Below are 11,266 nucleotides of genomic sequence, written 5' to 3'. Positions count from 1 at the left end.
GCGTTTTGATTGAATTCAATCTTAAATTCTTTCTATTCAGTTTGTTAACACTAAAGTCAGACTATCGACGATAGTTTAACTGGTTATTAGATAAATATATTGGCTTGCCGAAATTTATACAGTTGTCAGGATGGCCGAGTGGTCTAAGGCGCCAGACTCAAGGTGTCAACCTTCCCATGAAGCTGGGACTTCTGGTCTCCGAATGGAGGCGTGGGTTCGAATCCCACTTCTGACACTTTCTTTTCACAATTTGGATCATTCTCATTTAATGACGCAGCAATTGTGTCTGACGTGTTCATGCAAAAGACGTACCATTGAAATGTGAAGAAAACGCATCAATGAAATCATACAACACGTGCTGACCTGACACAGTTTGATAACATTTCAGTTCAGTTGACAATGTCTGACTAGCATTTATGTCCATCCATCCATCCATCCATCCATCCATTCTTCCTTCTCCGCTTATCCGGGTCTGGGTCGCGGGGGCAGTAGTGTCAGTAGGGAAACCTAGACTTCCCTGTCCCCGGCCACCTCCTCCAGCTCCACCAGAGGACACCGAGGTGTTCCCAGGCCAGCTGTGAGACATAATCCCTCCAGCGTGTTCTAGGTCGACCCGGGGGCCTTCTCTCGACTGGGCATGCCCGGAACACACCCGGAGTAGATGCCCGAGCCACCTCAACTGGCTCCTCTCAATGTGAAGGAGCAGCGGCTCTACTCTGAGCTCCTCCCGGATGACCGAGGTCCTCACCTCTTAGGGTGAGTCCAGCCACCCTACGGAGGAAACTCATTTCAGCCGCTTGTTTCCACCATCTCGTTCTTTCAGTCATGACCCACAGCTCATGACCATAGGTGAGGGTGGGAACATACATCGATCGGTAAATTGAGAGCTTTGCTTTCCGACTCAGCTCTCTCTTCACCATGACGGTCTGTTACAGTGACTGCATTACTGCAGACTCTCCAGCCTTCCCTCACTCGTGAACAAGACCCAGAGATACAAACTCCTCCACCTGGGGCAGGACCTCATTCCCAACCCGGAGGGAGCAATCCACCCTTTTCCCACTGAGAACCATGGCCTCAGATTTGGCGGTGCTGAGTCTCATCCCAGAAGCTTTACACTCAGATGCAAACCTCCCCAGTAAACGCTGCAGGTGACAGTCCGATGAGGCCATCAGGACCACATCGTCTGCAAATAGTAGAGCTCCTAAAGCCCCTGAACTGGACTCCCTCGACGCCTTGGCCTTAGCATTTGTGTAACAATGTTTATTTCTCACTGCTGGTGATTTACCATTTTGATACACGTAGCTAAATAAACAAGCTACTTGACTGTAAATGCAAACATACTGTGTACCTAATGAAGTGGCAACGGGTGCATGCATGCATAAAATCCCCTGCATTCTATTTTCACATTGGCATTTATTAAATAAAACATTTCACCACACAAATGTCAGACTGTATAGTATTGCTCCTTAAATAGATGATGTAATCATGTCGTCACAGCTGTACACACACACACACACACCATGTGTCATCATTCACTGAAAAATAACATGGAAATTATTCAAGCTGTATGAGCGTCTCCAAGCAGGATCTCCATGCTGCACAGTCCAGACGTCGCGGGGATGATGGGAAAGGTCACCGCCGCATGTCCTTGTCCAGTAAGTCTTTGGCCTGGTTAATCTTAGTGGCGAGATACGGCGACCCACCTGCACACGCGCACAAAAAAACACGTTAAAGTTAAGATTTGTTGTGCTCCTTTTCACACTGTGTCAGACAAGGTGTAATAACATTTTTTGGTGTCCTGCTTGAGGCTGGCATCAAGCAAAAATGGAAGAAGTCATAGTCACCTTACCTTTATCCGGATGGTTGAGCAACATGATCCTCCGATGTGCCTCACTTACTTTGGACTTAGCGCTGCCTGGGCTGAAAGCGCACATCCACAAGAATCCTTCCATCACATGTCTGTCAAACAGCTGTCCCAATATGAACATGTTCCTCCTGTATTACCTGATGCCGAGGATGAGGTTGGCCTCTCGTTTGGACATCTGTTGCTCAAAGCCCCCTTTGTAATACGACGAAAACGTCTGAGGGGATGCAAAGAAGAAGGCAACCTGAATTCTTTATTGGCTACTTAATAATGTCAGTTAAAAGTAGAATGTCCCAACTTATGGGCATTAACATTAGTTTCACCATCTATGAGAACATTCGTAGCTCGTATTGTTCTCATTAGATGGTGTGCCTAATGAAGTGTCCACTGAGAGCACGTTAGGATCCATGAGAACGTACAGATGTTGGCATCTTCTTGACAGTTTCGGTGAACATCTGTCCAAGAGGTTTCCATAGCCGGAATGCATAGCGACCTGGGAAACACATTTAAGGAGTTAAAACCACGCATCTGTGTGAACCCGACACATTCTTACAACAATACGTGTATCTGCATCGAACCGTTCAATACACATGCGTACCGAACCGTGAGCCCTGTATCGAACAATACGCAGTTTTATATTTATTTGATCAAACTGCTGAAGACACAAACGTGGACAGTTCCATCACCCTGGCTGAGGTATCTGGTAGTCAAAACGCTCCCCAGTGGCAAAGCGCCGGGAATGGACGAGTTTCGTCCTGAATTCCTCAAGGCTCTGGATGTTGAGGGACTGTCTTGGCTGACACGTCTCTTCAACATTGCGTGGAAGTCGGGAACAGTACCTCTGCATTGGCAGACTGGCGTGGTGGTCCCCCTTTTCAAGAAGGGTGACCGGAGGGTGTGTTCCAACTACAGGGGGATCACACTCCTCAGCCTCCCTGGGAAAGGCTATTCCAGGGTGCTGGAGAGAAGGGTACGGCCGTTAATCGAACCTCGGCTACAGGAGGTGCAATGTGGTTTTGGTCCTGGTCGCGGAACACCTTAGGATCTCATCTCTGCTATTTGCAGACGATGTGGTCCTGATGGCCTCATCGGGCTGTGACCTGCAGCGTTTACTGGGACGGTTTGCATCTGAGTGTGAAGCTTCTGGGATGAGACTCAGCACCTCCAAATGTGAGGCCATGGTTCTCAGTGGGAAAAGGGTGGGTTGCTCCCTCCGGGTTGGGAATGAGGTCCTGCCCCAGGTGGAGGAGTTCAAGTATCTCGGGGTCTTGTTCACGAGTGAGGGAAGGTTGGAGCGTGAGGTCGACAGGCGGATCGGTGCAGCGTCTGCAGTAATGCGGTTGCTGTACCGGACCGTCGTGGTGAAGAGACAGCTGAGCCAGAAGGCAACACTCTCAATTTACCAATCGATCTATGTTCCCACCCTCACCTATGGTCATGAGCTTTGGGTCGTGACTGAAAGAACGAGATGGTGGATACAAGCGGATGAAATGAGTTTCCTCCGGAGGGTGGCTGGACTCACCCTAAGAGATAGGGTGAGGAGCTCGGTCATCCGGGAGGGGCTCAGAGGAGAGCCACTGCTCCTTCACATTGAGAGGAGCCAGTTGAGGTGGCTCGGGCATCTAGTCCGGATGCCTCCCTGGTGATGTGTTCCGGGCATGCCCAGCTGGGAGAAGGACACGCTGGAGGGATTATGTCTCACAGCTGGCCTGGGAACGCCTTGGTGTCCTCTGGTGGAGCTGGAGGAGGTGGCCGGGCACCGGGAACTCTGGGCTTCCCTACTGAGACTGCTGCCCTCGCGACCCGGACCCGGATAAGCGGGGGAAAATGGAATGGAATGGAACTTCTGACGGCGCTCTGTGCATCTGTGATCGACGACTCTGCACAGCGCCACTGAGCTCTGCCTCCCACATTCATACAATGTTGGCAATTTCAATATAATTCAAATTAAAAAAGGTAATGTAATTATCAAAAAAGTATCGAACCGTAACACAAACGTATTGAACCGTGAATTTTGTTTAATTCTTACCAGCAAAACCTGCAGCAGCCACGCCGAGACCGACCACAATCAACGTGCGTCCCTGTGGGAGATAGAGAACATGGATATGGTATATTTGACATCACGTATGTGAATATGATAAATGAGTCAAATGAAACCACGACCATGAAGGACAAATAAATTGAATGACGACAGGACGCGGCGGCAGCTAGCAAGCTGGCGGTCACCGCGATTAGCAAACACGCTAGTTAAGCGGGGAAACAAACGCCTTATCAGACGCAACAAAGTCGACAAAACACTCAAGTGTGACACCAAACACTCACCAGCTGTCTGTCAATTTCTGCGTCACTTCGCGAAGTGTTTTTCGGAGCATACTCCGCGTATGTCATCATATCTCCGCCGGAGGTCGCCATGTTTGTCAGATTGTCAGTCCGTCTTCCGGTTACATTCGTGCAAATAAAAGTCTTAGCGGAAGTAAAGTCTCAAACGGTTTCAAAAAGTCATTTGCCGATACCGTGCCGATATTGCACCAAATATGCGTGAATAAAACTGTTAATGTAAATATAATTGGAAACTAATGGTGTCGCCGTAGTCGTCTTTGAAAGGAGCTGCTAGTTTAATACTTTTACCAATAGATGGTGCTATTAGACATCTAATGTATGGTTGTGTTTCAACTACTGTACACTTAAGCCCGGTGCAAGTTGAAACACAGTAATAATATTACTAATATTATGTGAGGTTTGTGTGTGTGTGTGTGTGTTTTTAAGCGTGCATGTATTCATTTAAAAATACAAGTGTCAGTCCTGTAGCACAGTTGCATGCTGCTCCGTAGCTGTTATAATATACGACAAACTAAGTGATTTATAAATATGGATAGCGCATTTTTTTTTTGATTCAACGCTTGTACCGGATCCAATTACATTAGTACCTAATAAACAGGCCAGTGAGCGTGTGTTCTTAATCCTGTTTCTTGTCTATTTCATTCATGCATTACCTTGACCCCAAGTGTTGTGTGGACCTGGGAGCCATATGTCTTTGTACTCACTCTGTATGTATGTATGTGTGTGTGTGTCCGCCTCAGAGACCCTCAACATGATGAGGGCTCCAGCAGGAGTCTGGGACGCAGAAGCACCAGGAGCTGATGGAGTATCAGGCCTGGAACTGTTTTCTTTTGTAGCTGGTAATTGGATTTGGTTGGGGAGCAGAGAGAGATGGCAGCAAGTATGAGCGCTGAATGACACACAGGAAACACACAACACAAATGTCTGTGTCTCCATCACAATGACAAGTCAAGCTTATATCCAGTAGCTCACAAAAGTGAGTCCACCCCTCACATTTCAGCAAACCTTTTTAGTATAGCTTGCCAAGGAACCATACTATACAAGCAAGAGTAGTCAGTGTACAGCTTGTATAGATGTAGTATTCACGGAAAATGGGTCATCACATTTGTTATTGTCTAAATAGTTGGCAACACAAGTAAGTAGCAAGATAATTGTGTAAAGCATGATGGTGGCAGCATGCACGAGTCCTGCCGGCGCCGGGGAACTGCGGTTCAACACAAGTGTGTAGCACGATAAGTGTGTCTTGCCTGCAGTCAAGCAAGGTGGGGCCAGCGTGCAAGAGCGATACCGTCACTGAGGATTCAATAATAGTGTGTACATACAGTCCGTGCTATGTGTGTCCGCCTGATCATTGTTGTCCAGCATTTCCTTCAGCATGGCACTGAGCAGAGTTGCACAGATGGCATCACTGGTGGAGCCTTCATCTTCTTTCCTTCCGATTGAGGACACTCTGCAGGTGCTTCACGGAGGAAACATAATCGGCCACTCTCCGCTTGCCAGCAGCACTCATGCACGCTACTGCCTACAAAACACTTGCGACGAGGATGGGATTCGAACCCACGTGTGCAGAGCACAATGGATTAGCAGTCCATCGCCTTAACCACTCGGCCACCTCATCTGTTGTCAGTGTAACCTGACAGTGAGACCCTGGAACCCAGAGCAACAATGGTGACAACAAGAACAACTCCATTAGTGGATGTAATCTCCCAAAATAACCTCTTGTTTGCCTTCATCCTTCTTCTATTACAGTTCTGTTTTAGGCTCAGTCTACTTCCTGTTGAACAGCTGCAGCATTCTCTTTGCTCTTTTCAACGTGTTAGCAGCATTAACCTTCTTATTTCAACAAATGACAATGCGGGATTATTTGCATATTAAGAAAATAAGCGTGTGTTTTTTGTCTGCAGCTCCATCAGAGACAGGGCAAGGGGGGACAAGCGTACACCCGACATCCGAGCGCAGCGTTTCCATGGAAATGGAAGCAACCACTCGGCACTTCAATAGCGGGCGGCCCAGTCGAGGTAGACGGGCCATTGTGTGGCGTGCGTTCGGGGGTCAGCGCGCCGGTTGGAGAGGGGTAAGAGGGGGTCAGAGTGAGACAACACACAAGGCAGATGAAAGCGCTGCACATCTTACATGTAATCATAATTTAGTCATCACGGTGAGATGCTGGAGAGAAATAAAGTAGTAGTGTGCGTGTGTGAGTGCTGTGAATAATGTATTCTAGATGGGAGGTGTGGGCAAACATGCTCTGATTTCTCACAAGGAGCCTGACATCCAAGAAGAAAAAACACCTCCGTGTTATTGTCTTCTAGTCCTTTTGCTGGGTTTAACATTCCCAACTGTAATGCATGTGTATAAAGAAGCTCAAAAATGTTCATATTAGAACGCTGTGGTGTGCCGTCAGGGCCAGCAAAGCCTCCTCTGCTGGCCTCAGGACTATCAGAAGCACTAAACTACATTTACAACTTAAATTCTAGTATTTGTTCATGAAATTGTAATAAATGATTCCCAGTAATCTATTATCTATGTATAATGTGTATGTGAGATGGGTTTTTTTTGTCCAATCAGATTTCAGCTTCTACGTGTTGCCATGTCAGTCTAATCTGCTCAGGGCCTTCAGAATCAGGAGTGCTGGCCCATGTCACATACACACTATTAGCAATGGGCTGTTTCCTCAACCAATCAGATTTTAGAGTCACCTCATAATCTCAGTAACGTCAGCACATTACCAGTTCATTTGAGCGCCTCATCACAGCATCACATGACTGTGCGCGTATTCATCAGAGAGTATGACGATTCTTATGCTGAGTTTGATGCTACAAATGCACGTCTCTGTTACAAATATGATGCAAAATTTACTTGTTTGATACCTATGTTCGCCCAAAGTCAGCTGGGATAGACTCCAGCATGCCCCCGCGACCCTAATGAGGAGAAGCGGTATAGAAAATGGATGGATGGATGATACCTATGTGACACACATACATATGACATGCGTTATATGATGCTAGGTGGTTGTACGGAGTAAATAATTGGTAGATTTAGTGGACTGAAGAAGAGACTGTAACGGGAGGAGACCGGAGAGACCGCTAGTATCTAACAACAATTGTTGCTTCTAAGATAGAACTGTGTTTGGTCTGAGTGGAAATGTGATGCTATTCCTTTTTGATTCAAAGGTCATCGACCTACCAACCAATCCTGTAAATAGTTGAGGTGTGAAATATAACTCAAGAAAACCTACTGGAGTTGAGCGACTAAAGCGTCCTCTGCAATCTTCTCAGCCTTTGCAAGTGTGGGCTGGCTTATGTCCAAAAGAACTTGACAGTTGATAACCATGGTGCAGTTGTTGGACAGAAAAGAAATTCCTTAAATGTTCCCAACAAACGTTGAAGACCAAGCTGAGAACTACCGGGAGGATCAAGTAACAGAACTTGCGATTATTAGAAGGAAACAAGCTGTTTCTAATGGTTCCTTCACAAAGAAATTGATGTCATTCACGCAATGACGGACAAGATGACGGAGAAAGAGCTCCGACAGGAATTTGCTACACTCTCCAGACACTTTTGTGACGCAAGTGAAGACTACAAAATTGGACTCCTTGAAATCGAAGATGATGATTGGAAAAAGAACACAGCGCTTACAGAGCACTTGGACGTAGGAAAATTAAAAGTAAAGCCAGAGGAAACTGAGGAACTCCTTCGTACCAGTCTTTTGACGAGATATATAAAGAATAGCCCGATATCTGTCATTAGAAGGGCTGCAAGGGAATGTGACTTACGTAATTAAACCGCTATCTCCAGCAGACATAAGTCGTGATCACTACAAATCATACCTGGACGACCTGGAAAAACAGGTGTGTGAAGCTGTGTGGAAAATGTGGGTACCACAGAATGGGATGAAGGAACTAAGAGCAAGGGTCGAAACTATCCTAGAGACTAAAAGTGACCTGAAGCATAAGAAATCCCCATTCTGCGTCCCACAGACTGATAAAGACAGTTTAGTGCAACCACCGCCAGTCCCAGCCTTGTCTACAAACGTGAAAGCAACTCATCTACCCATGTTCAGTAGTTCCAACAGAGACTACTACAGATGGAAGAAAAACTGAACTTCACTACAAAAACAAGCAAGCATCTAGAAAGCTCACTTAACAGATTGGAGGATTATAAAAGACCTTTGATTAACGTTGAAGTGATTAACAGTACTGGTGAAGAAATATTCAGAGTCCTTGAGAACAAGTATGGAAACAAACCATCCCTCGTCGCTGAGATCCTGAGGGCGTTCCAGCATCTACTGTACCTCCCATCAAGGGGAACAACCCAAGGCAAGTCACTGAACTCAGCAAAAAGATAGAAAAGGCTCTATCAGATTTAGAGGATTAGGGCACGGTGGAAGGTTGACTCATTGTACTGTCAGTGGAAAGTAAACTATCCTTTTTCCTCCAGGACCAACGTTTGCAGACAATCCAACCGGTTCAGCAAATTGCTGTCATTTCTGAAAAGACAGGAAAGGAGCGTTGAGGAAATTGAACGATATAACACACATTGCTCAAAGACACCTGACGACGCTTGAAAGAATGCAAGCATTTATGAAAACATGGACCTCAATGAGGGGCAATGGAAGCACATGCTTGGACATCACAACAGGATCTTTCTCTGTGGGAAGTTCCCAAGGCTAGGACTGCACGACAAAAGGCTTGCTGTGGCTAAATTAGGAGCCTGAAAATGATGTCTAAGATGCCGTTGTTTTTTCCTTGTCTCCCTAGACAAAGTTATGGCTTCTTGTTTAGTGTCCTTTTTTCATTCCTGCCGGCTCATCCTGCAGTCCGTCTGTATCTAAGGTTGTTTTTTGTTCCCTGTTTAGACTTTGTTCACCCCTTCGATTTCTGCAGTGTGCGTTGGACTGTTTGCACCATCGTTTTTTTGTTCTTGCTATTAAGTTCCAAGTAAAAAAGAAGTTTTCTTACCTGGAGTTGTCTCGCCACTGCATCCGGGGATCCTACGTCTGACTTCACGCACCAGCGTGACACAACCATGTTGAAATAGTTTAAGGTTCTTGAAGTATCTGGTATCTTGACGTCTCGCAAAGACTTGACAAAACCATTCTTACAATCTCTCACGAAGTAATTCAAGAACACAAGGTTCTTCAGTATCTGATAGCTTGACTCTGCCAACAGTCAAGAGGACCTTGACAAAACCATTCAAGGGATTAAAAAGATTCTAAAGGCGGGGTACTTTTTCCTTTTTCCTTAAACCTTTGGGCTTGGTCAGGCCAAAGCTCGGAAAGCTAAGGAAACCTTTGTTCTCCAAAACCAAGATGACAAAGCCTGAAAGAAAGAAACTGTGAAGCTTGCACAAATCAAACACCACACAAGTTTCACAATACGAGACTGGCAAGGAAGACCGAATAAAATCATTCTCTGACGGCAGTGACAAAACCCATGAAACTGTCCTGTACCAAGTGATTCAAATATGCTACTAAAATGCCATTATTTGTCTTCATAATACTGAGTTTATTCTCATATTTGGTCATTTTAATACAAATCACAAATAAAAAGATGCAATTTTCTCTTAAAATTACAGCTGTTTTTGCCATTTCTGCTATTGCTTTTTTCCCCCCAACAATTTCAATTTCTTGTAAATGTTCTTGTTATCATATGACTTTATTCCTATAATACAATCTGTTTTTCCAAAAATAAAACTATTGTTTCTCATAAAATTATGACTTAAAAACACATCTTTCTTTAACATTTCAACTACACTCAGACATTTTTCCTCATATTACATTATTCACATGAATTACGTTTTCTTGTTAGATTACAACTTTTTCTCTTAATACATTTTACTTTATTCCTGTAAATCAATTTTTGCATTTTTTTTGCATTGGCATTGTTACCCACTGTGCCAGTATACATAACTGCCAGGTTACTGATAAACCAAAACACCCACTTAACCCTTTATCTTGGAATACTGATATTCCCCTTTATCTTGGAATACTGATATTCTTTTCTGCTAATAACTTTGAGCATTAGTAACTTGTGTTTAAGGGACATGGTGCTGATTCTGAAGGCCCTGGGCAGATTAGACGGACACGGCAAGACATGAAAGCTGAAATCTGACTGGGCAATAACATACACACACTGCACACATTCACTTAACTTTAGCGATGATGCAGTATGAAAAAAAACATGCAGACGTAAGATTACTGTGTGTACCTGGGAGGCGAGTCTCTTTGCAGGAATATTAAACCCATGTCTTGTTTTCTTCCATATTGTACTGAGTAGCCAGTTCTTATATTAAAATAAATGCAATTTTCTGTTCTGTGGTTATCATTTACAGTATCAATTACAATAAATACATTGATATCGACTGCATCTCTTTAACAATTACACAACCCTGCACATTTACGTCTATGCCGATTGCACAACATTTATATATTTTTTTTATTGTAATTATATTTCTTTTTTATGTTAAATGTTGTATTTTATTGTTGTTTGTTTATACTGTCAGTAAATGTGGTTGCTGTAGCAAAGTAATTTCCTGCAAAGAATCAAAACGGTATCTATAGCATTCATCACACTTTCTTTTCTTAGTACACTTCTGTGGTTATATGACATCAGAAAAAATACACTCATAAAAAGCATTTTCCTCTCCATATATTTGCACAATAATAATAAATGGGATTTATATAGTGATTTGTATTGTGCTTTTCAGGAAAAACAAATACACAGCACATTAGGGGTAAAACTGTTGTTACCTTATGTCTTTTCATCCACCCCGCAGCCATCTTCTCATGTGGATCACAGTGGTTTATAGAGTGCCGTGACCTTTGTTTGTGCATTGATGCTTCCATCTAAGGATTTTCCTGACTGAGAATTGAGTGGAAGTGACCTACGTACAATATGATCCCATGAAGCCACACGACGGATAAATAAACAAACAAAACACGGTATATTTACGCATTTACAAGTATGGAAATCAAATTAACTACACTATATGTCTCACATTATTGCGTGAACATTATAAATACAAAGACGGAACCTTCCCGCTGCAGCCTCAGTTTACACTC

General features: G+C 44.3%; 1 protein-coding gene and 2 non-coding genes across 4 annotated transcripts; 1 reads left to right on the top strand and 2 right to left on the bottom strand.

The window, feature by feature from the left end:
• The first annotated feature begins 124 nt into the window (after positions 1-124).
• Positions 125-235, top strand: trnal-caa (transfer RNA leucine (anticodon CAA)). Its single transcript has 2 exons — positions 125-162; positions 190-235. It is a non-coding gene; the product is annotated as a tRNA-Leu (tRNA).
• A 1,148-nt stretch (positions 236-1,383) lies between these two features.
• On the bottom strand, positions 1,384-4,473 carry dnajc15 (DnaJ (Hsp40) homolog, subfamily C, member 15). Of its 2 annotated transcripts, none has more exons than XM_054787104.1 (6): positions 4,187-4,473; positions 3,894-3,945; positions 2,284-2,357; positions 2,005-2,081; positions 1,845-1,920; positions 1,384-1,703 (listed from the first exon to the last, which is right to left on the bottom strand). In XM_054787104.1, exons 1-6 carry the CDS (start codon positions 4,274-4,276, stop codon positions 1,533-1,535), a joined length of 540 nt encoding a protein of 179 aa, XP_054643079.1. In that variant the 5' UTR covers positions 4,277-4,473; the 3' UTR covers positions 1,384-1,532. The 2 variants fall into 2 exon arrangements, with proteins under 2 accessions (XP_054643079.1, XP_054643081.1); XM_054787106.1 differs by having other exon boundaries at positions 1,461-1,703; positions 1,850-1,920; positions 4,187-4,440.
• Positions 4,474-5,740: 1,267 nt separating this feature from the next.
• On the bottom strand, positions 5,741-5,822 carry trnas-gcu (transfer RNA serine (anticodon GCU)). The gene has a single exon. It is a non-coding gene; the product is annotated as a tRNA-Ser (tRNA).
• Positions 5,823-11,266: the final 5,444 nt, after the last annotated feature.

Source organism: Dunckerocampus dactyliophorus, chromosome 9 (genome assembly GCF_027744805.1).
Source record: "Dunckerocampus dactyliophorus isolate RoL2022-P2 chromosome 9, RoL_Ddac_1.1, whole genome shotgun sequence".
Classification (NCBI taxonomy): Eukaryota; Metazoa; Chordata; class Actinopteri; order Syngnathiformes; family Syngnathidae; genus Dunckerocampus; species Dunckerocampus dactyliophorus.
Note: the sequence above shows the minus strand (reverse complement) of the source record. Positions and strands in the feature narration are given on the sequence as shown.

What these genes read in the sequence shown, in the direction of transcription:
- dnajc15 (XM_054787104.1), bottom strand. Translation starts at nt 4,276, where the DNA reads ATGGCGACCTCCGGCGGAGATATGATGACATACGCGGAGTATGCTCCG. An exon ending in AACCTCATCCTCGGCATCAG is followed by an intron (nt 1,921 to 2,004) that starts GTAATACAGGAG and finishes GTGCGCTTTCAG; the next exon opens with CCCAGGCAGCGCTAAGTCCA. An exon ending in ACCATCCGGATAAAGGTAAG is followed by an intron (nt 1,704 to 1,844) that starts GTGACTATGACT and finishes GCGCGTGTGCAG; the next exon opens with GTGGGTCGCCGTATCTCGCC.